The sequence below is a fragment of the Nuphar pumila genome, chromosome 2 (genome assembly GCF_984573655.1).
Source record: "Nuphar pumila chromosome 2, dmNupPumi1.hap1.1, whole genome shotgun sequence".
Taxonomy (NCBI): Eukaryota; Viridiplantae; Streptophyta; class Magnoliopsida; order Nymphaeales; family Nymphaeaceae; genus Nuphar; species Nuphar pumila.
Genome location: NC_143250.1, coordinates 71,138,744 through 71,164,644, shown reverse-complemented (window position 1 = coordinate 71,164,644; position 25,901 = coordinate 71,138,744). Strand labels below are relative to the sequence as shown.

Here is a 25,901-nt window from a genome sequence, read left to right as displayed (position 1 = left end):
CGTGTTGGTTGGTGCTTCATCAATAAAGCATTTCTTATTTATTTATAATTTTAGATAATTTTTATAGTTTTTTTAAGTTTAAAAAAAAAATTTTTTGAGGCATACGCTTTGCGCCTCGAGGCTAACGCCTTGCCTCAGATTTTGGTGGAGCGTCGCGCTACGCCTCAACGCTTTTCACAACACTGATAGTAAGGCATTTTATTAGAGAGAGAAAGAGAGGGCATTAAATGTGTGCTGCCATTCTTGGAAAGAGAGGGAGAGCATATATACATAAAAAGAAACTTGTTCATATATCATACATATACCATGTAATAACTACTTTGTGGGATGAATAATCCCATATCGAAAACAATCGCCCCGTTACAAAAATCGAAGATCCCTCCATGGGTTATAAAAGGAAGAGCCCTTCACTTTCTTAATCCAATGGGTTGGGTTCAGAGTTAACAATCGGGGAAGCGGGAGGCGATTTGGGAAGTGGAAGCGAGAAACGAGGCACTACCAGAATTTTAGGAAGCGGGAAGCGCAGGATGACTTAGAAGCGAACCAGGAATCGTCTCGGAAGCAACCTGCGAAGCAACCTAGGAAGCAAGTGGGAAGCGAGGAAGCGAAAAAAGAGAAAAAAGAAAGAAAAGTAAAAATGAAAACACAAAAAAAATGAAAAAAGAAAGGGAAGTGAGCTTCCCCTAAATGGAAAGCGCACTTCCTCAAAATTGGAAGTGCTTCCCAATCTTTTTGGCGCTTCCCAACATGTTTTGGAAGTGCCATGCTTCGCTTCTGAAACACGCTTCCCCATGCCCTATGGCGCTTCCGGTAACCATGGTTGGGTTTGGCATGTTTATGCCCAACCCAAGACACAAAACTAATATATGTATTATGAATGAACAATATAATTTTATTTGTTTTCTCAAAAAGTTTGATACAAGGTTGGGACCTATACCCGAGCCCAACTCGACTTTTATCAGGCAGGGTCCTCAAAGTGAGGCCTAAGCCCGACCCGAACTGGGCCAGGTACCCAACAGCCTGTGGACTACCTGGCTCAGTGCCCATCCCGACAAAGGGCAGACAACTAGGGAAATCTAGGTGCTATTACAAGCAATCCACATGCAAAAATAGAGTAAGGGGATTTTTAGGGTTTTGTGCATGTGTGAAGAAACATTGGTATTAAGTGTAATACCACGTATTTTCTTAGTGATTTTCTGGTTTTTCGAAAAATTGGCTAAGTTTGAGAGAAAAATCGTTTGAACCTCGATTTTTAACTGATGCTTTTGAGTCTGGGCTTGGCCCAAGTCTCATCAGCTAGGTCGAGACGAGCCAATCAAAACATGGGAAAAAGTTTAATTTTTAACTTTAAAATTTGAGCGAAATTCGGGTTATTTTCGGATGAAATTTGATATTAGTGTAATATGTCGTTGGATGTGTCTCGGAATGCCGAGCGCAACGATATATCACTTTTCAGAATTTGAGTTTCGGTTGGCCCGAAAATTGTATTTTTTAAAAAAGGAGCAGTTTATCAGTTTGGATCTGGATTTGGATCGAACTGGATCCAATGGTTTTGGTCCGAATTAATATGGGTCTGGACTCTATCCAAGACCCATATTAATCTGGATTTGGTTAAGTCCAAAATGTATTTGGATTTTTTGAGGTGGATTTGGATCCAGATCCAAATTCATGCCCAACGATTTTTCAAACTTTAAATTGATTTAAAAGCTTTAAATTAGAGTTAATTTAGGTTAGAAAGTCTCCCAAATTAATTTAGCTTGTTTTGGAAACTTCTAGATAATTATTAATGAATTAATATTAAATAATTATTAATTCTATTTAATTCTGAAAATTATTTTAGGGTTATTTAGGACTTCTTAAAAGGGGTGCTTGCACATTCCTAAAGAGACTTAAGTCAGTTTAAGAAAGGACTTCAAAAAATTGGAAACTTTGAAAAAGTCAAATTATAGAGTTTTGGAAATTTTAAAAAGAGAGTAAGAGAGAATCCTCCGTGGAGGAAACTCTCCTTCTCCAGCCCATTTAAAGAGGGCCAGAGAAGGGGGAGGGTATTACCCTCCTCTTGTCCATATAAAGTCAAAAAAAAAAGGAAAGAGAAAGAGAAAGGAAGAAAGAGAGAAGGAAAGAAAAAGAGAGGAAGAAGAGAAGGAGAGCTGCTCTAGCCCTCCACCGACGTGTTTCAACCTTCACCCCTATTTTTCTTCACCTTTTTTATTCAAGGTATGGGTTTTCTCTCTTGAATCAAGTAGGAAATTGATATAGATTGGATTCCAATGCAATAATTTGATAAAAATCTATGGAAAAGGGTTTAAATCTATGTTTTCTTAAAAATATATGAAAAAGGATGCATGGATCTTCCTCCATGGTTGTACCCTTGTTTATTTTCATGTTTTTATGCAATAAAAATTTTGTATATGCCAAAACAGAATTTTTATCGGTAGTAGATTGTTAAAATGTATCTCTTTATGTAAATATTTACATATATATATAAAGAGAGATACATATACATATATACATCACGTATATATGTATATGTATCTATATATATATATATGTAAATATATATGTTTTCTTTTTTCTGTAAAACCCGAAAGGGTATTTTAGTCATTTCTCTCCATTTTGCGCATATTCATAATTATGAATATGCTGTAATTCTTTTTCCTTTTTTTCCTTTTTTTACTTTTCTTCTTTTCTTTTTTTCCTTTTCCCTTTTTTGTCTTTTTTCTTCTTTATTTCTTTGTTGACTCAAAGTCAACCTTGGAGGGCTCAACACTAGCTGTTGAGCCTCTCCAACGGTTAGAATTCTAACCGTTGGAGGGGCTCCAACAGCTAGTGGAGCCCCTCCAAGGCTCCTTTTCCCTCTTATAAATAGGGGAGTTCCCCCTTTGTAAACTTAATTTCTTGGAGCTTTTGTTCTCCAAGCCTCTCAATAAAATTCTTTATATTTTGTATGCCTTTGTGCATTTGAGTTTCTTTATTGTACCTTTGTGTACATTTGTTCTAAGTGTTCTTGTGCTTTTGTGCACATTGGTGGTGTTGTGCTCATCGCACTCTTTATCTCATTTTTTGAGATATTTTCACATGGTATCAAAGCTAGGCTTAAAGGAAAAGAAGATCGTGCTCTTATTTCTCTTCGTTGGAATACCTCGTAAAGCGTGCCATTGAGTTGTGGTGGTGGAAGTGAAGACTCGGCTCTTCATTCTATATTTTGCAAGCCTCCTACATCAAGACGGGACTCATTTCGCTTTGTGGTACGCATTTATTCCTCTTTGTATCCTCTCTAATGGGCGAAAAGGATTCGCACTTCTCTCTTGGCTTCAAATTGAATGGAACGAATTATCATGTATGGGCCGGGAATATGGAGGCCCATATAAAAGGAAAGGGACTTTGGAGATATGTTCAAGGAACTATTCCCGAACCCGTACCAAAAATTACTACTCTTGACAAGGGGGAGATCAAGGTTCTTGAGGGAGAAGAAAGAGAAAAGGCTTTTGAAGATTACAATAAGAAGCATGAAGAATGGGAAATGAAAAACTACAAAATTCTCTCATGGTTCTTCTCTTCGGTTGAGACCAAAATTAATGCCAATATTCTAAAGTTCAAAAAGGCATGTCAAGTGTAAAATCCCATTTAAAAAAAAATGTTTGGACCCGGGCCGGGTCGGGTCCGGACCCGACCCGGGCCCCTTTTTTATTTTAGGGTTTTGCGTAACCCGACGCAGGGTCCCGAGCGCCGCACTCCCCCCCCCCCCTTCTCCCCCTTCTCTTGCGGGAGGATTTGGGAAACCCACCATGGGTTTCCCCTTCCGGTGCCCCCCTTCGCCTTTAAGAGAGAGGTCGGAGGGCGAGGGGAGTCTCGCCTCCCTCTCGCAGCCCTCTCGAGCTTCCTCCCCCGCGCCGGTCTCCTTAACTGCTGCGCCCGCCGCCGACGCCGGCCCCCACTCCCAGGTATGCTCCTCCCTCTTCTCTTCCTCACCGCCCTTCCTGTCACCTCGCCGGGAGGCCGGCCGACGGCTCACAGCCGCTGCCGCGGCCTCCCACCGCCTCCCTGTGCCATCGGGGCCGATAGGTGGCTTACGCAGCCCCTGTCATCCCCGCCTCTCGCTGGGGATCGCCGGAGTGCCGGCAGGGGTCCAGTGGCCCCTGCGGCAACCCCCCCCCCCTTTTTTTGTTTTTTGCTGCCACTTTGTGGCTTTCGATAGGGGCTGGCCCCCCTTGCCGTCCTGTGTTGTCGGCAGGGGTTGGCCCCTTGCCGACCTGGGTTGTCGGCAGGGGCTCAGCCCCTGCCACCTCGTGCTGTCGGCAGGGGTGGCCCCTTGCCGACCTGTGCCTCCGGCAGGGGCTGGCCCCCTGCCATCCTGTGCTGTCGGCAGGGGTGGCCCCTTGCCGACCTGTGCTGTCGGCAGGGGCTCAGCCCCTGCCACTTCGTGCTGTCGGCAGGGGTTGGCCCTGCCGACCTGTGTTTTCGGCAGGGGGTGGCCCCCCCTGCCGTCCAGTGCTGTCGGCAGGGGCTCAGCCCCTGCCCCTTCTTGCTCCCGGCAGGGGCTGGCCCCCTGCCATCCTTATGCTTCTGTCAGGGGCTGGCCCCCTGCCATCCATTGCTGTCGGCAGGGGCTCAGCCCCTGCCACTGTGTGCCGTTGGCAGGGGCTCAGCCCCTGCCACTTGGTGGCCGTCGGCAGGGGTGACCCCCTGCCGCTGCGCTATGTTTAGGCAGGGGCTTGTTCCCCCACCGCGTGTCTGTTTTCGGCCAGCAGGGGCACACCTCTGCTGCCTCTCTTTTTCCTATAGACAGGATTGTCCTTCTTTTGCTCCGCATTATTATTAACATAGCACTGTTGCAAACCTCGCATCGGACCCTCGCTCTGGCTCCGCGGCCCGAGCCTCGTATCATCTACACGCGTAGACGCACGCAGCTGCAAGACATCCCGAGGTAGGGGAAAGTCGCACGAATAGTATGTATGAACAAAATAAAATAAGACTTCTGAGATAGAATAGTTTTTTTGCATACTTGTGTATCTGAAGAAATATTGACTGGTCAAAGTTTACTCTTTGTGATTCTTTTGAAATTGCATAATGTAAATTCTTTGGGTAGACTCATCAAGTAGTTTAATTGGCATGCCTGTTTACGTGTAGGATTACTTAACTGATAATTGTCTATTTTGCATGATTACTCCTTTGAGACTGCATACTTAAGGTAGACTTTGTGAATAGACTCAGAATGCACTGCAATTGCTATTGTAATCGAACCTTAAGGCAGGTACGATATGAATTTTATGTAAGATCATGGAGTGTGTTGAAGTATGAAATTTACACTTTATTGGTTTTGATGTGATAATATCGGTCTTCACGGGCCAAATTGCTCAGAAAAGCAAAACATGTCATGTAGGAAACAAAAGAGTCATAAACCATTATGTTGCCTCTCATCGTAATTGTACCTCTAGGAAGGTACGATCGTACTTTTGGACAAGTACGTCCCATGTGGGTTACGATGGTGGGATGATGAGGTTGTGGCAACCTCGATGAGTGCAATTAGCAAAATGCTGAGATCACATAAAATGGTGACTATTTCGCCTTCACAGGCAAGATGCTCGAGTGGGTCTAATGGACCAGAGCATATAGGATGGGGCGGCGGTTAAGAAACCCCCGTCGTACCCATCTGATCTTCACGGTTCATCAAGGGAGAGGATGGATGGTACAAAGACTCCGATGAACAGGTTGTTAACAACCACCCCACGAGCAAAAGACTCGGTTTTCCCCAGTCATCGGAGTTAGGGGAATTGGGATTACCATAAATTATCCTAGGTGGTAATTCCCAGGCACTTCTGCAGAAGTTGGATGCATCCATGGGCCACGAATGCTTTTGGGGATTTACTCTCTTGGTCACTGACCGTCCCCTTAGGAGCGGACTCAGTCAGTCATCCGGGTTAATGAAAACACCTGACATAATAAACCCCCGGATTGGTCTCGGCTGTTTCTACGTTTCGCGTCTGTGCGTACCCACAGGCCAGTTAATATCAGAACTTAAATAATATATTCATGAATAGATATAGATGACTGAGACTTACACTGCTTCTCTTTGCACTTATTACATTTGCTAGAATAGACTATAACTGCTTTAATTGCTTAAATATCATAATTGCTTATCTCATGAATGTCCTGTTTTATTTTCATTCTACTTATCTGTTCGTGCACCTACTAGTTTGTTATGAAACTGACCCATTTCATGGGCAGGTGAGGAGTAGGACTTCACTGGCGGCCGATGGCATGGTGCAACGTGGATCAAGATTCATTTTCTTTCTGCTGGCTGCTTGGCTCTGGGACTTTTTGGAGTTTTTCTTAGATTTATTGAACTTTGGAATAAAAGACCCATTTTGTAATAAACTGCAGATTTTAATTGATTGCCTTATTTCTTAAATTCCTTTAAGATGTTGTACATGTGAATGATGGTTTTTCAGCTAACGTACCCAGGATTGTTGACTTGTGTCCCTTTCTAAATGTCTTCCGCTGTTGTTTTTTTAAATAATAAACTTTAAATCTTTGAAAGGTTTTTCGATAAGGTTTTCGAAATCACAAGTCGAAATTTTGGGGCGTTACATCAAGTATGGGAATATCTTGAAAGAATGTATACTTCAAGAGATTTGTCCCATAAGTACTATCTCCAAAAGAAGGCCTTAACCCTTCAACAAGGAGAAATGTCCGTTAGAGAGTATTTCGCCGAGTTATCCACTATTTTGGATGAGCTTGCCCTCCAAGAACCTAAATGGAGCGATGAGGCTATTGAATTGAGGGCCAAACAACTAGAAGAGGATCATTTCTTTAACTTTTTAAATGGGCTTAGACCCGAGTTTGAACAAACTAGATCCTCTCTCTTATCTTCTTTCTCTTCCCCTCCTTTGGAAGATGTGCTTACCAAATTAAGTGGAGAAGAAACTAGATTGGGAATGAATAAAACCAATCTAAGTGTGTTGGTCGTTCCCTCTAAAGATGAGGATGAGGGTGCTTATGTCGTCTCAAGACCGGGGAATAATGTTAAAACCTATAAACCCCCTCATTTTAACAAAAATCAAGGAGGAAGAGAAAATGGTGGGCATTATGGAATGAGAGATTATAGTAAGATCATATGTCATTTTTGCAAAGAACCGAGTCACATTAAACCGGTATGCCCTAAATGGAAGAAGATGGTGGCTATGTCTACTACTTTCCAATCAACCAAGGAGGAAGGTCCTTCTACTTCCAATCATGCTACTTTGGCGCTCAATCAAATCATGGAAGCTCTTCAACCACTCCTCAAGGGATCCGTTTCCGGAGCCGCCATGACCACCTTCTCTCCTCCCGGTAAGACTCTTTGGCTCTTAGACTCGGGTGCATCCTTTCATATGACTCCAAATGTTTTGTCACTTTCTAAATACTAAAAAAATTTGTCACCCTCTTTTGTCTCCACCGCGGATGGGGCTTCTCTTGAAATAAAAGGAATTGGTGATTTTGAAAGAAAAGGTTTTTCTATTCCAAAAGTTAGATTTATACCAAAACTAAATTTAAATTTGCTTTCCGTCTCTCAACTATCGGATCATGGGTGTGATATCAAATTCTCATCAAATAAATGTTGGATACAGGATCGCCGGTCCGGGAAGTTGATTGGGGAAGGCTCTAGGAAGGGAGATCTTTATCTCATGGAATTTCTTCAAATTCCAAAAACCTCTTTTTGTAATGTTGCCCAACATAAGGATATAAATGTTTGGCATAAACGCCTTGGGCATCCAAATATTGTCAAGCTTTCATATTACATTTTGCTAAAACCTTATGTAAAGACAATTTCAATTGTAATGATTGCATTCTTGGTAAAATGAGAAGCTTACCTTTTGGACAAAGAACTATGTTTTCAACCAAACCTTTCGAAATTGTGCATTCGGATGTATGGGGACCGGCACCCGTTGTGTCTAAGGGAGGTTTTTCATATTATGTTATTTATGTGGATGATTTTTCAAGGTATAGTTGGATATACTTCCTCAAACATAAACATGAGGTTTTCTCTACTTTCAAGATCTTTCACATGTTAATACAAAATCAATTCAATAGTAAATTACAAATTTTTAGAACCGACTCCGGGGGAGAATATCTCTCAAATGATTTCAAAAGTTATATTGAAAATAATGGGATTGTTCATCAAAGGTCTTGTCCCAAAACTCCCCAACAAAATGGGTTGGCCGAACGAAAACATAGACACATAATTGAAACTACAAGAACTTTGTTAATTTCTCAAAAAATTCCAAAAAGATTTTGGGTTGAAGCGGCTCTTTCATCGGTTTATCTCATCAACCGACTTCCATCCAAAAACTTGAACCAAATATCTCCATATGAAATCTTGTATAAAAAAGAACCCGACTACAATAGGTTAAGAATTTTTGGTTGTAAATGTTTTGTTCTCACCGATAAGAATGATAAATTATCTCCCAAAGCTATTCCTTGTGCTTTTTTAGGATATTCGGAAACCCAAAAAGGTTTTAGGTGTTATGATATTAAAAATGATAAACTATATGTTTCAAGAAATGTAACCTTTTTAGAAAACATAAGTGGTTTTGAAGAACACAAAACTCATGAAGATAATGCCGATTATTCTTTTTTGTTTGAACTATTATCTAGAAATGAAGATTTTAGCGATGATGAATTAAAAGAGAATGAGGATATAAGTGAATGTATTCCTCAAACCATTCATGATGAAGAAGAAATGATAAATGAACCAATTACCTATACTCATAGAGATAAAAGCACTTTTAGAAGTGCAATAGAGAAATATAGTGATCTTAGTGAATCTTCCAACAACTCTCGAAGAACTGAAAGATCTAGGAGAAATCCTTCTAGATTTATATCCTATGAGTCTTTTTCTCCAAAACATAGGGCATGTCTTAGTGCCATTCACTCATACCAAGAACCTAGAAATTTTAAAGAAGCTACGGAAATGATTGAATGGAGGGATGCCATGGACAACGAACTTAGAGCCCTCAAGAAAGCCAAAACGTGGGTTTTTCAATGTCTTCCAGAAGGAAAGAAAACAATAGGATGTAGATGGGTTTTTAAAGTCAAAACCAAGAGTGATGGCACTCTTGAAAGATATAAAGCCCGTCTTGTCGCAAAAGGATATAGTCAAGAATACGGCATCGATTACGAAGAAACCTTTGCTCCTGTTGCACGAATGGTTACTGTAAGGTGTTTGATCACCATTGCATCTATTAAAAAATGGAATATTTACCAAATGGATGTTAAAAATGCATTTCTAAATGGGGACCTTAATGAAGAAGTCTACATGGATGCTCCTCCTGGTATGAACATACCAAAGGGGAAAGTCCTTCGTTTGCAAAAAGCGCTTTATGGTTTAAAACAAGCCCCTAAGGCTTGGTATAATCGATTTAATGATGTAATGGTTCAAAATGGTTTTTCCTCATGTTACACTGACACTGCTCTGTTTGTCAAAAAGTCTGATGCAGGAATTGTGATTTTACTGTTATATGTTGATGATATGTTGATAACAGGTAGTGACATAAAAGGCATCAGAAACATTAAAACCACTTTAAAAGAAAGGTTTGAAATGTCAGACCTGGGGTATCTGACTTACTTTCTTGGTATTGAGGTAGCCTACTCTCATAGAGGCTATTTTTTGTCTCAAACTAAACTTGCCTGTGAGATTCTTGACAGATCAGGTATTACTGATGATAAAATCTGTGAGACCCCTGAAATTGTGTGATCAAAAATGAAGATCGATGATGGAAAACCTTTGGAGGATCCTACTCCCTATCGGCAACTTGTGGGATCTCTAATGTATCTTAGCATCACAAGGACGGACATCTCTCATGCCGTGCATACTGCAAGCCAATTTCAGCATGCTCCTACATCCGTTCATATGAGTGTCGTTCTCCGAGTTGTCAGATACTTAAAGGGAACTTTAAACAAGGGAGTTTTTCTTTCCTCTTCTTCTGAGTTGAATTTAATTGCATATACTGACTCTGATTGGGGAGGTGACCCAAATAACCGTCACTCCACTACAGGCTTTTGTATTTTTTTAGGTGAATCCATGATCTCATGGAGATGTAAGAAGCAACAGAAGGTGTCTCTATCATCCACCGAAGCAGAATATCGAGCCATGGCATCTACAACTATGGAGATTGTCTGGATTCATCAGTTGCTGCAAGACATGGGGATTCCAATTCAAGAACCCACAAGGTTATGTTGTGATAATAAGAGTGCAATCTATATTGTCAAGAACCACACGTTTCATGAGCGGACAAAGCATATTGAGATGGACTGTCATTATGTCCGTGAGGCATATCTACAAAAAGTCATCGATCTTCCTTATGTGACGTCAGAATATCAGTTGGCAGATTTCTTCACCAAGGCGCTTTGCTCCCCAAGATTCAACTTTCTCCTTAGCAAACTTTCGGTCATTGTGCCCTAAGTTTGAGGGAGGGTGTTAAAATGTATCTCTCTTTATGTAAATATTTACATATATATATAAACAGAGATAAATATACATATATACATCACGTATATATGTATATGTATCTATCTATATATATATATATATGTAAATATATATGTTTTCTTTTTTCTGTAAAACCCGAAAGGGTATTTTAGTCATTTCTCTCCATTTTGCGCATATTCATAATTATGAATATGCTGTAATTCTTTTTCCTTTTTTTCCTTTTTTTACTTTTCTTCTTTTCTTTTTTTCCTTTTCCCTTTTTTGTCTTTTTTCTTCTTTATTTCTTTGTTGACTCAAAGTCAACCTTGGAGGGCTCAACACTAGCTGTTGAGCCTCTCCAACGGTTAGAATTCTAACCGTTGGAGGGGCTCCAACAGCTAGTGGAGCCCCTCCAAGGCTCCTTTTCCCTCTTATAAATAGGGGAGTTCCTCCTTTGTAAACTTCACTTCTTGGAGCTTTTGTTCTCCAAGCCTCTCAATAAAATTCTTTATATTTTGTATGCCTTTGTGCATTTGAGTTTCGTTATTGTACCTTTGTGTACATTTGTTCTAAGTGTTCTTGTGCTTTTGTGCACATTGGTGGTGTTGTGCTCATCGCACTCTTTATCTCATTTTTTGAGATATTTTCACATAGATATGCTTATTTAGATGTTTCTTTCGGTGGATTTTGATTTCCATGGATGTACTTGAGATTCGTTCGATCTTTCCTCACAAAAAAAAAAATTGGTACATGTTTTTCTTTGTTGAAACAGATTTTTATCATGATCCAAAGAGCAGATGTAGTGCTTGTTTATGATGGATTATTATCTATTTAGAATCGTGGAATGCATGCAAGGTGTTTCTGATTTTCAGCATGTATTCTCCTTCAAGTGCTATTGATTCCTGATTAGTTTTGTAGTTGAAAAGATTTTCATACAATCTTTAGCTAGATTCCCCACCTAATTTTGAATATATTCGAATATCAAAGGTAGATTATATTAGATCTTCTTTTGAATAGCCCAATAGGTTTCTTCTTGTGACCCATGCCCAAGGAACCTTCAACATTGGGGTAAGTAAATCCATAGTGTTTGCTGCTTTAGGTTTTGTCAAATATATCTTATAAGAACTTGCCGAATCATCATAATAACATTGATGGTGCAAAACTAAAGCAGTACAAAAACACATGCACGTATTGTACTTTGTTGATGAAATAAAGTACAGAAAGAATATCATTCATATCTGAAATGTTGGCTCTAAATTATGACTGACTTGCCAAGGGGGGTTTGGCTTAGTGGGGTGGGGGCCCTGACCACAAAGCGTGTGGTCAAGGTTCTTTCCCATGGGTGCCCCCTTTCTGAGTAAGCCAATGCGCAGCATAGGCCCCGGGGGTGGGGTTCTAGCCTTGGAGCATGTCAATATCCATAGCTGTTAAAACGCTTGCAGATAAATATGTAATGACCATTGAATGTTGTTGCTGTTAATTTTAAAGTATGTCTATAGCCAATGTTCCACAATTTTGACAAGAAGCATACAGTGACCATTAGATTTGCTGTAAAATTAATATAGTAAATCTATTTCCAACGTTCAACTGATGACCTGATGGTATGTGACCTGGACAGATCAGTCCAGGTGCATCCGGGCCTCGTCAGGCCTGTTTCTGATAGGCCTGACTTGGGGCCTGCAAGACCCAGCCGAGTGGGCTCGGCTGGGGCTGCACCCTGTTTTTCAAGAAAAAAATAAACATAAAAAGAATTTTATGTTAGGTAGCAGTCTGGCCAGTTTGGGATAGACCGAGCCTAGCGGCCAAGGTTTTTTACCGGACCTGTCGGGCAGCAGCCCTCTATCAACAATCTGTTTTGAAAACAAAGTTTAAACAAAAAAAAACTTTCAACAAAGTTTTAAGTGATGGATATGGCTGGCAGCCAGCCGAGTGAATCTCGGCTGACTGCCATACCTTGGCAGCATGGCAAGGGGGTGCACAGGCCTAGCAAGGCCGTGTAGCACCCATGTCAGGCGCAGCCAACTGGGTCGGCTGGGCATTGGCTTTTGCATATACTCAAAAGAAAAGAAAGGGGTGAATGTATGTTCTGCTGGCCTGTTTTTACAAAAGAGCAAAATTTTATGAACACTTGTGTTTTCGTAAATCTGGAATTCGAGATTTTTTATAAGCATATAAATTTCCAGATTTATGTTGTAATACATGCTATGAATGAGGAATTACCTTGTGTTTGAATTTATGTGATATGCTTAAGTATTATGTGATTTGAATGTTGTTTCAAACGCATATATATATGTGAACTCATGTGTATTTCGCATGTACATAGGTGCATAAATGGTTCACTTGTTCCAAATCGAGATGATTAACGGATGAAGGCTTGTACGTGGATTGTTTTCATGAAAGCACATGCACACGAATGTTGTGAACATATGCATATGGATGGTTAATGCATGCACATTGTTATTCGACATGTACGAGTGTGTGCATATTAAAAGCATGTAGACATCATTGCATTTATAGCATGATTGTTTCGATGTTTGTATATGATGCATCGATGATCAATGGATCATCGCGGACCAGGTGAAGCCTAAGTTGGGATTGCTCCTCTACTTGTGTTTATGCATCGCAAAAATCACATTGGACATTTTTTCTTTATATTGCACTGTTCTGCATTCTTCCACGAGCGGGAGTCCCGTAGTGAGCCTCGCATTTGGACATGCGAATTTATAATATTAATTTGGCATGCTGAATTGTAAATTAATGAAACAACTATTAATAATAAGACAAACAAAATGAACAGTGTAATATATTTTCTGAGATGTCTCGTCGAGAGTACGGGACTCTTGGAATTACGGTTCTGGGAAAACCGAAAAGATACAAAAATTTTGTGTGCGATATTGTTGCCCCTAAACCTGATATTGAGGTTCTTTCTCCTGACCACGGTTTTAAGGAATTTTCGCCACTTTACCTGCGGGTGGTGTGTAGACACAGCTGTTATTTTGGTATACCAAGAAAAGTGGCATTTTTGGATGGGTGGTCTCTGGTGTCCCGACATTAGATGGGTAGTTTAATATTCCGAAGACTGTTTCGGTCGAGGACTAAGTTGGGAATCTAGTAATAAAATACAAATTGTGTGCTAAGCTACCCTGAAAACCCTACTCGACATCGAAAATTCTAATCCATTTTGAGTATCCGCGGGCAATGGTAATAAAAAGTGAAACTTAAATGTATGTGCATCCTAATAGGGCCATGCATATGAAAGATGATTTGATTAAAGATAATAATTTATTCATGCATATACATTGAGTTTATGCATTTTCCTGTTATGCATTAGATCATGCATAGTTACCTACTTTACTTGTCCTGTATAATTGATTGAATGATAATGCACATTATTGCATGCTAAATATCTCTATTTATCTAAATTATGATCTTAGAGCAGTTGTAACACTTTAAATTATTGCATGAATCATATATGTATTCTGTATGCTTATTTGTTTCATTAGAGAGGCATGTATTCAGAATCTTGGTTCTGACACCCATATTTTTATATCTTGCAGCCTCTGACGTCCAATGATGGGACTCGCCTCTGGGAGAGCTACGAGTGCATTACGACTGCTGAACAAATCACTTAGGAACAGTGTGGCTCTACTCTTTCACTTACTTTTGGGCTTACTCTAATTTCCTATTATTTTGCACTTGTCTCAGACTATTTAATTTGAATTAATAAAGTTGATTTAGCTTGGGTTTGGTTTAAAAAAATGAGGTGTAAGATCCCTTATGGTTGGTTGAGTTATCTAGTTGGGAATGAAACTGTAAAGGCCCCGAGTTTCTGGAAAGACTTCCGCGATTGATTTAAAAAAAAATCTGCACTTTTTCAGGAGTACGATTTGGGGTCGTTACATTAAGCTCTTATAATAGCGGCTAAAAGATCCAACTCTTTATAAATGCACCTAGATCTAATGTTAAATGGCAAAGATGTAATAGAGGATAAAAGAAGAAGCAAACAACTTGAAGGAAGAGGGAGAAAAGGGAAGGAAAGAAGGTTCTTTGCATTAAGGATTCTAGACCACTATTCTCACGGTAATTAGACAGATGAGACAAACATGAGATGTCATAGGGAAATGTATAGTGCACCGAAACAATAACCTAATCACTAATGTCATAAAAAATGACCTGTTTTGATGATTAAATTGGGGAATTGTCCAACATTTCAAACAAGTTGCATGTCAAAACCCCAAAACAATCAAAGCTTAAAACCTTATGGACATGATAAGAAATCAGGCAAGTACTTGAAGGACCATCTCGATTGGCTATACTAAAATAGTTAAGACATCTAGACTGACCTTGAGTATAGGTAAGGTCCTACGTAGTCAAAAGCACTAGGCGTAGACCCCGAAAAAGAGTGGCTGAGGACTAGGCAGGACTAGTCAGATTACTAGGTACCCTCAACTAAAAAATAAAAAATATATATAAAATATATACAAAAAATGTTTAATTCTTTTGGTAATAAGATATTTTCAACAGACAAGTACACAATTACACATGGTTGCACAGTGTGTGTGTGTATATATATGTATAACCAATATTTATAATATATATAATTGCATATTAATATACACATATATATTAAAACAAAAGGCAAATGGCAGTATAGAAAGATTTAAAGCCCGCCTTGTTGCAAAAGGGTACACACAAAAATACAGATTAGATTACGATGAAACATTCAGTCCTGTGATAAAAATGGGGACCATCCGATTAGTGATCAGCCTTGCCATGATGCATGATTTAGAAATGCATCAGATGTATGTAAAGAATGTTTTCCGACACGGAGAACTCAAGGAAGAGGTCTATATGGAGCAACCTCCGAGCTTCGTAGAAGGAGACCAGGAGAGTAAGGTATGCCTTTTACAGAAATCATTATATGGATTAAAGCAAGCTTCAAGGGCTTGGTTCCAAAGATTTTCTGATGATATTGGGGAGTATGGGTTTCAACAAAATCAAGTAGACTATTCCCTTTTTAATGGTATTGGAAAGCATGGCATTACCATTTTGTTGATATAGGTGGATGACATCGTGATTACTAGGAGTTCCAAACAGCATATAGTTGAGCTGGATGACATCGTGATTACTAGGAGTTCCAAACAGCATATAGTTGAGCTGAAAGAATATCTAAAAGGATGTTTTCAGATGAAGGATTTGGGTGAGCTTAAGTTTTTCTTAGGAGTTGAAGTTAATCGAACACCGGACCGAATGTTTCTCTCACAACAAAAATATGCAATTGATTTATTAAACAGAACTGGGATGAGAGATTGTAAACCAATTTTCACTTCCAAGACTGTTAACGAGAAACTAAGAATTGATGAAGGTCAGCCCATCCGAGATGGAACAATTTACGGAAGCATAGTGGGGGCCTTGCAGTATTTGACATTTACTCGTCCAGATATTGCATATGCAGTTGGTCAAGTGTCACAATTTATGCACGACCCGAGAGAAAAGCACATGAAGGTTGTGAAACGTATCCTAAGGTATATTAAAGGTACCCTCAATGATGGTCTAAGGTATGTTTCAAATAAGTGGGATCCTTTAATCATTTTTGGGTTTACCAATGCTGACTGAGCTGGAGATCTTGATATGAGGAGGTCCATTCCAGGATATTGAGTATTTCTAGGCAACAATTAGTATCTTGGAGCAGCAAGAAGCAACGTATTGTGGCCCGGTCGAGTTATGTAATCAGTTTCTAAGTATATTTTAACTTTTGTTGGTTAATCTCATATATTTTCTAGTTATGTAATCAGTTTTTTAGTTGCTTTCATATGTTAATCTCATATTTTTAGAATAATCTCATATATTTTAACTTTTGTAGGTTAATCTCATATATTTTCCAGTTATTTCAGTTATATAATCAGTTTCTTAGTATATTTTAACTTTTGTTGGTTAATCTCATATATTTTTCAGTTATGTAATCAGTTTTTAGCTATGTCACATGGGTGCGGGTACGGGTGCAACACGGGTGCGGAGCAATTTCAAAAATTTTGTACATGGGGACACGGCTATATATATTTTAAAGCAAAAATAAAAAAGTAATTCTATTGAAGTAACAACACAAACTTACCAAAATAAATTGACAAAAATAGACTCGGTCAAAGTTGATCGAGTCCAAAATGTGGACGGACTCGGCGCCGGTGCGTTGACCGAGTCCGACACTTAATTTACCGTGTCCATCCCGTGTCCGGTACGAGGGACGCGGGTGCGTCGACCTTTTAGCCGAGTCCGTATGACTTAGGTTTTTAGTTACTTTTATATGTTAATCTCATATTTTTTAGTACTTATTTGAGATTTTTTATTTCTTATTGGTTGTTATTTCATCAATAAAGCATTTCTTTATTTATTTTTATTTTTAGATATTTTTTTATAATTTTTTTAAAGTTTTCAAAAAAAAATTGAGGCTTACACTTTACGCCTCGCCTCAGTTTTTAGTGGAGCGCTTCGCTACGCCTCAACGCTTTTCACAACACTGGATTAGACACATTTTATTTCCCTCAATCAGAGGATTGGCTGTTTTGTTATATACTGTGATAATCAAAGTGTCGTTCAGATATCGTTAAATCCTATCATGGTAGAACCAATAATATTTGAATAGATCAGCACTTTATTCGAGAGAAGATTGAAGCGAAGTATGTTAATCCAAATAACCAAATTGTTGATATCTTTACCAAAGGGCTTACAAGTGCAAGATTCCGGTTCTTAAAGAGCAAGTTGTCCATGATCCAATCCGAATGTACAGATTGAAGGGGGTTGTTAGAAAATAGCAATTCTTTATAGTGTTGTGGATCGGGTCATGATAGACCTGAGATCCAGTTCAGACTTGTATTTACATACGTAACACTTTTCTGTATCAAGGGTATTCAAGTAAATTATCATACCCTAATGTAATCATATTAAAAGGCAATGAAAACAAGGAGCCACATAACAAAAATATTACTAATGGGCCAAGAGAAGGTTCTTAATTGGTATTCACAGTGTGCTACTTGAACACACTTTGGATAAGGCTTGTTGACTTAACATGAATAGTAGCCACCCTTGGTCCATTAAAGGCCTTCTAGATTTCACATGGGAAAAAATTATCGTTCTGCATTGGCCATGTACACGGGTGATAAATGTGAGTTCGCGCGAAATCAGGTTGCATTCTCAATACTCGAATTCAAGATATAAAGAAAAAATTAAATAGAAATTATTGTCATATTGGAAGCAAAGAATCCACCATTAAAAAATACACAAAAAAAGGAGAGCAGGAGAGAACAGAAGACAGGCACAAGCAAAAAATTATTCTGTTTCATGTTAAGGGCACGCAAGCATTATGTGGAGTCCAAAAGACATACTTATTGTATTTTCATTGATCAATGTCTTCACTGAAAGTGGCAAAGATTCCAGCCAAAATGTCAAAACAACAGCAAAATTCATGGCCTGGGAAAAACAGCAATGATTTAACCTTTATGGGGAACTAAAATTTCCACTAAATAGGAAAAGAAATATAAAAAGCATAATTAACCAAATTATGGCATAATATTGGAAAGATCAACTGCTAATTAAAATTATCATAAAATGCTACACATTTTCTATCTAGAGTTGTAGCATGACAAAATTTGGTAAATAATCAGACAGGTTAGCAACTCAAGGACATAGGCTGAGCATCAAAACATTTCCACAACATTACATATTCAAGAATTTATGGGACTATGAATTTAAAACGAAAGCAAAAAATACAATAAAAAACATCGATAGAGGCCACTAATGTTGATGATGACAATCTTCAAGCAAAAAGACCACAAATGGCTACTGAAGGAATCCTACATGGAAGCAAATCAGAATAGTGCAACCTTTTCTCTTTCTTTGGTTTTGTCCTGAGATGATTGACACACAAAATGGCCACGGATGCAATGCTGATTTGCAAATAATATCAGATAACTAGATCGGTCAAAGAGGTAGAAAATGGATCAGATATTGACCCATGGGAAAAGTTTTAAGTTTGGTGGATCGCCTTTATTATCCTTGGTGTTCATCTGCTCTCTTGGAGCAGTAAGAAACAAAGATGTCTGGTTTAATTCAAAGGAAATACTCAGATTACAATGGTGATTAATAGTTTTAGTTGTAATATAGTGATATATATATGTATCATCTTTCAGATGTACCACCTTATTACTAATAATAGGATTGCTATCTTAACTGAAACAAGTATCGAATTCCAGGAGAAGATAACTGACAACATGCACAGGTACATGCATGAACACATCAATATTTCCATTATGCTCGTCACAAAGTACTTTTATTCATTCCTTTTTTATGGATAGCAGTTGCCCAAACTGTTGCTATTTTCAGTTAAGGCATCTTGACTTTAAGCGGACAATAAATGATGAATGTTTACATGTATCATCAGTTAGGACTTAGGAGGTAACAATTCTGTTTTTGCACTTGTTTTTATTTATGTGCCTTCCTCATGGCAGCTTGTTTAGCTTTTACATATTCTTTATTCTTGAGGAAGACATGTTGCACTATTGTTTTTTGCTTTTTTAACTAGTATAGAAAGTCCAGGTTTCACACTTTTCCACACCTCATTCCACAGAAGTGACGGCAGTGGAAGGGTGCTGTAGCGGTGGTTGTTGACATGAAAACAGTGATAAGAATGCAGGAAGCTGGATGAAGAAAGTAGATATAGCACAAGGGAGGTGACAGTGATGGTTGTTGTAGGCACAGTAACAAAGGAGGTCGGGTGGAGATACTGATGCAGGTGGTTGATGTAACGCAGTTTCGTTGACCCGGTTTTTTCTCCACTGTAATTGATGTATGCTGCAGCCATGGATGTGAATGCAAATCAAGATTGTCGGCTAATCACAACAGTAAGAATGGATTCATCTATGGAGTGGGTCAATATATTAAGAATTCAATGGATTTGCTTCTAATCATCCGTCTACACCCAACTTTATTCACTTTGTGTTCATTTCCTCCTGGCATAGCCAAAGAAAGAGCAATGTGTTCCTTGTCTACCACAAACACAAGTACACAGTATTGGAAAGTGATGCACCAATATGCAACCCTTCACAACTAGCACTACTGCAAATAATAGGAGTGGTATATTGGAATGAGAATGTAATTCCATCAGCAAAACACACACGATCACATCAATTTTGTGTTTGTTGAAAGTACCACGGTAGCAATTTTACTTCTATATCTTCTGTGGTTTGCACCTGACAGGGCCCTTACTAGCTCCTGTTAGAAAGTGACTTGGAATACGTTGGGTTCAATAATGAACCCATACTTATGCACGTGGAGTGCAAATATACCCATTAAAGGGAAACAACATAAGCACATAATGTGCTAACACATAAAACCCATAAAAAGGGGAAAATATGACATAAAGTCATAAGTGCATATCATTGAAGAATAATGGAGAAGGGGTAAAAACCCCATTACAATGAAGCATAAGCTCCCTCAAGTATATCAAAAAACAAAGGGGGAGACCCCTATTTATAACACAAGAAAGGAGCCACTTAGGGGGCTCCCAAAGGAGTCGTTGGGAGCCCCCAACGGTCACATTTGTGACCGTTGGGGGGCTCCCCAACGACTCTTTGGGGAGCCACCCTAGGTTGCGCAAACCACGAAAAAGGAAAAAATAAAAAATAAAATAAAAGATAAAATTACAAACATATTCCAAATGGAATATGCGTAAAACTAGAAATGTCTAAACTACCCCTATGCCTATAAATAGAAAAATATATATTTTATATATATAATTAGGATAATACATATGCATATATATCATATATGAATATGTATTATACTTTATATATATAAAATATATATAATATTACAAATGTTGAATGATACATTTTAACACCCCCCCTCAAGCTTTGCGTGGGGGAACGAAAAGGTTGAAGACGGCAAGAAGAAGAATCTCAAAGCTTCAAGAGCCTTCAGAACGAATGCCATTGTAAATATCTTCCTCCAATGTCTTTATCGATGAGCACCTTCTATCCAAGGGACTTCCTTTTCTCTTATCTTCACGATCCTGAGAAAAGAAAACAACAAAGAGCAAGTAAAAAATACCTTTGCACTTTACTCAAAAAGGAACATTCCTAACAAGGTGCAAAATTTATGTATAATATGATAGTTACTTTAGCATGAAACGAAAAATTTAGAAAACCAAAGTTTCTAAATCATACATTATGTTAAAACAAAAATGAGCGGAAGCACATTATGCAAAAATAAATTGCAAGAATGCATAATGCATTCATAAGGTCCAACATTGGACAAATACAACCCCATAATGAGGAATAACAAAATGATCCACGAAGGGATACCACAAGAAGCCTACGAAGAGGCATAAAATACATATGCTTTATTGAATGAGAGCCCAAGAAAGGCCATAAAGAGCATATGCATATACTTATCATTAAATGAATTAATACTCAAAGAACTCATTAATAATCATGCTTCAAACATGTAATGAAGTGCCAAACAAGATAAACGAAGTCTCCAAGCATACTTTAGGTAAAATAAACCCAAGAGTTCACAAGGTTTTAAAATCATTTATGAAAGTCACACTTAATTGACAAAAAAAACGTATTTTACATATAAGGGTGGCAAAAACCATAAGACTTAATATATAGATTAAATGCTAAGAAATCAACTTGATATGCATATCAAAAAGAGGATTCACTTGAAAAACACAAGTCATGAATGGAATTTTGCAAATTTCAATAATAGTTCATCCATTACAAACAACTTCCTCATTAGTTCTCCAAAAACCCATAAATCAAGTGTATAAGCTACTAGATCAACAATATAAAGCCATTAAAGGCCAAAGACACACACAAAGGTGTGTAAAAGAACCTCTTGTCTACATATGATGACACTTAGATAATGGGCATAAAAGGAAAAGACTTTTAAGGCAATAAACTTGTAATGAAAATAAACCTCGAATAAAACAATACTCCTTTTAAAATGAATTCTCATAACAATAACATGCATGTAAAAAATATCTTCAACAAGATACTATAATCGATAAAATAAAATTCTTGAGAACAAATGTGTGAACATACACACACCAAGAACACTTAGAATACTTGTGCAAAATCACAAGAACACATGTGCACAACGAGCACAACATACGGAATCACAAATGTGCAAATGCACTCATAAGATTCATAAACAAATAAAAGGTTGGGCTATAATCCCAAAACATCTTGATTTTAAATGTACCTTAAAACATTTAAGGTTTCAAATACCATATGTCCATCACATTTACTTAGAAGCATTCATAATATCAATGGCACAAGAACAAACTAGTGACACACTCATATATCAAATCATTCTAGAGTCCCAAGGTGCCCATAACTCACCTCAACCACCATCTATAATATGGTAAGTGGACAATCTAAATAGACATAACAACGAGTGTCACACTCATAATTAGAGATCATATACCAAATCATTCTAGAGTCCCAAGGTGCCCATAACTCACCTCAACCACCATCTATAATATGGCAATTTGGACAATCTAAAATGATATAACACGAGGTGCCCATAACTCACCTCAACAAACATCTCTAATAAAACAATAATAAGGCCAAAACAATGATGCATTAAATAACATATGATGGACAAACATAAATGCCAGAAAAGGGCAATAAACACATAAGGAATCATTTTCCAAATAAAAAAATTTTACAAAGAGGACAGATTAACAAATTGAATCAAAGGTCCAATATAATCCATCAAAACAATTTTGCATAACCACGAATTATGCTTAATCTTCAAAAGAAGTCTTGTACACCAAAAAAGGCTTACTATGCAACATAACATGAAATATTAAGCAACATCATGTGTATGAACCGATTTGGAACAAACAAGCCTTAACTATGAAAGACATAAGGTGCAATTAAACAGTGAAGTTGGTGAAGTTCAAAAATAACAAACTTAGTCCAATATAGGCATTCATAAAGATGGTGAATTTCGAAAAACTTATGAAATCTACTATTTCAACTTAAAAATGATAAACAATCATGAAATCTTCATAAAAGAGTATATACTCACAAGAAGATTATAAGGACCGAAAGGCTCCTTAAGGAGAGTTTGAACAAACAAACATATACAACTCCCAAAGAAGGAGAAAACTCCATTAAAGTGGAAGAAATTCCAACAAAATAGATTCATTAACAAAACCTTATGATAAATAAGATTGTATTATGGCTTAAATAAAAAGTAAACATTTATTGAGGAAAAATTTAACACTCTTAAGTTTTATCGAAAAACATGACTTAATAGATTATTACCTACTCCTAATGAAATAAGTACACAATAAACATTAGTGAAGACCATAACTTTTGTAATGAAATATGCGGAAAAGCAAAAGAGTGCATTAAGCACTTACAACATTCACTAATGAACAAACAAAAGGGCAAACACCAAAACCCACAAGAGACAATCACAACATAAAAATATAAATGTCTCTTATTGAAAAGAGAGAGAACTCTCTAAATGTTGAAAACATCCTTAAGAGTGTAAAGATGGAAAGAAAATCACCATCTTCCATAAGACCATTTTAAAACTTAATTCAACCGGTATTAAAAAAAAACTTTCTTAATTAAATGTTGCTCATATAAAACGGACACATAATATGGAATTTTTCATATATGCCAAACATTTTTCAAAAAACTATATTTCACAAGCATTTTAATCTTAACATACATTTCTTTAAAGACTAAACATTCATATAAAGGTATTTTCATAAACAAGGTTAGGTTTAAAATGTAAATTCAAAGTTCAACGGTCATAAATTTTTACCGACCCATTAAAGCAAGTTTTGAGCAATCATATATCTAATTTTTCGCCAAACAAGTTATCATTTAAAGTTTTTCAAAGAAAAACATACGAAAACGATTCAATGGAGTAGCAAGAAACTCAAAAAAGACATAATGACAAAAATCACACATAAAGAAAAGAACATATTCCATTCTTCATACAATACTCAAAGAAATAGAATGCATACCGAATAACTATAAGAAAGACAATAGAGAGAAATGAATACTTCACCATTTTTCTTTAACAAATTCTTGAATACCACGCTTCCCGATGCACCAAAGAGCAACTCGATCTCAACCTCGCTCTGATACCATGTTAGAAAGTGACTTGGAATACGTTGGGTTCAATAATGAACCCATACTTATGCACGTGGAGTGCAAATATACCCATTAAAGGGAAACAACATAAGCACATAATGTGCTAACACATAAAACCCATAAAAAGGGGAAAATATGACATAAAGTCATAAGTTGCATATCATTGAAGAATAATGGAGAAGGGGTAAAAACCCCATTACAATGGAGCATAAGCTCCCTCAAGTATATCAAAAAACAAAGGGGGAGACCCCTATTTATAACACAAGAAAGGAGCCACTTAGGGGGTTCCCAAAGGAGTCGTTGGGAGCCCCCAACGGTCACATTTGTGACCGTTGGGGGGCTCCCCAACGACTCTTTGGGGAGCCACCCTAGGTTGCGCAAACCACGAAAAAGGAAAAAATAAAAAATAAAATAAAAGATAAAATTACAAACATATTCCAAATGGAATATGCGTAAAACTGGAAATGTCTAAACTACCCCTATGCCTATAAATAGAGAAATATATATTTTATATATATAATTAGGATAATACATATGCATATATATCATATATGAATATGTATTATACTTTATATATATAAAATATATATAATATTACAAATGTTGAATGATACATTTTAACAGCTCCACCAAAAGCATCTTTAGATTTAAGGCATAAAAGAGTGCATACAACAATCTCATGTATCTCAAGGCACATTTCCCTTCTACTTCTGAAGTTCCAACCATTCTTGAATGTAGTTTAATTATTTTTTCACTCTTTTCTTCAAGTACATTGCATGCACTACCGTATGTGAAGGTTCTACACTATACTAAAGTGGAAAGAAAGTAGGGAAGAACCATTTTTCTCAATTTTGTGGAACGTCATTCTAAGCTGGAGCAAGAACAGTACAAATAATGTAAGAAAGTCGGTAAGAAAAAATGTTAGTATAAGACTATTGGAGATTTTGCTATATACTGAAGAACCTAGTTTCTCTTATGGTATACTAGCCTAAGTTTAGAGTCCTTCACAAAGGAAAAAGACTGTAAATTAATTCATTATAAAATTTATGTTTTGCATTTTCTACCGTTTAAATTTTAAACCAACAATGTTTATGCTTCCCAAATACTTTTCAATATCTTTCTCATTTTGTTTCCCCATTCGTTTCTCCCATTTCCCGCTCCCTATTTCTCATGATCATATAAGAAAACCCTATTCTCATTTCCCTCAAGACATTTCACATATCTGTTTCCCTTTCTAGCAAACTTGATTCACATCCAAACCCATAACATCCTGCACCAACAAGGACACAAACAGACCCATACTTGATTGAATGAAGAATTTGCAATAAATTTATATCAACACTGATTTAAGCCCCATATCAATATACAATTGTGTTAAAATGTATCTCCAAAACCATTGTTGTAAGTATATATATACTTATATACATAGAGATGCATATACATATATATCATATATGTATACGTATCTCTCTATATATAAATATATATATACATATTTTATTTTCTTACCCAAAAGGGTATTATTGTAATTTCCCATCTTGCGCATATTCCACTTGGAATATGTTGTAATTTCTTTTCTTTTATTTTTTGTATTTCTTTTTTTTTCATAAAGGTACATTTGGAGTCCCCCCCAATAGAGTCGTTGGGGGCTCCCCAACGACTCCTTTGGGAGCCGCCCTCTTGTACCCCTTTGCTCTTGTATAAATAGGGGTGTTCCCCCTTATTATTTCTTAAGCTTGAGAGCCTCAAGCATTTACTCTTTTCTATAAAATACATGCCTTAGTGCATGTTTGCTACCTTTACGCTTTTTGCGTATTTTTTTCAAGTGTTGTGAGAGTGCCTTCGTGCACATCTTTTATAAAGTATTTGTGCTTGTATGCGTATTGTCTCTTTCTAGACAATTTCACATGGTATCAGAGCAAGGCTGGTGATAGAGGATCGTGGAATTCTCCTTTTTCAAGTGCCTCGAAAAGCGTGCCTTCGGATATTTGGAGTTTGAAGTGGTGGATCTTGCTTCTCAAATATTTTAGAAGAATCTTGTGCAAGTTAGAATTTAAAATATTGTGTTGGTACGCATTTTTCTCTTCCTTTCTACAACTTAATGGGCGAAAAAGAATCTCATTTTGCTCTTGGCTTCAAATTAAATGGGTTCAACTATCATGTTTGGGCCGGAAACATGGAGGCCCATATAAAAGGGAAGGGGCTATGGGGTTATGTGCAAGGCACAATTCCGGAACCGGAACCCAAAATTACCGTGGTAAACGGAAGTGAAATCA

At 37.5% G+C, this 25,901-nt stretch overlaps 1 protein-coding gene across 1 annotated transcript in view; it reads right to left on the bottom strand.

Annotated features, from left to right (window-relative positions):
* LOC149845734 (E3 ubiquitin-protein ligase UPL6-like) overlaps positions 1-25,901 on the bottom strand; it is a 234,616-nt gene that overhangs the window by 174,410 nt on the left and 34,305 nt on the right. The window contains exon 8 of the mRNA XM_089995960.1: positions 17,830-17,914. Within this exon, the coding sequence (XP_089852086.1) occupies positions 17,830-17,914 (85 nt within the window). The remainder of the gene's footprint in view (positions 1-17,829; positions 17,915-25,901) is intronic.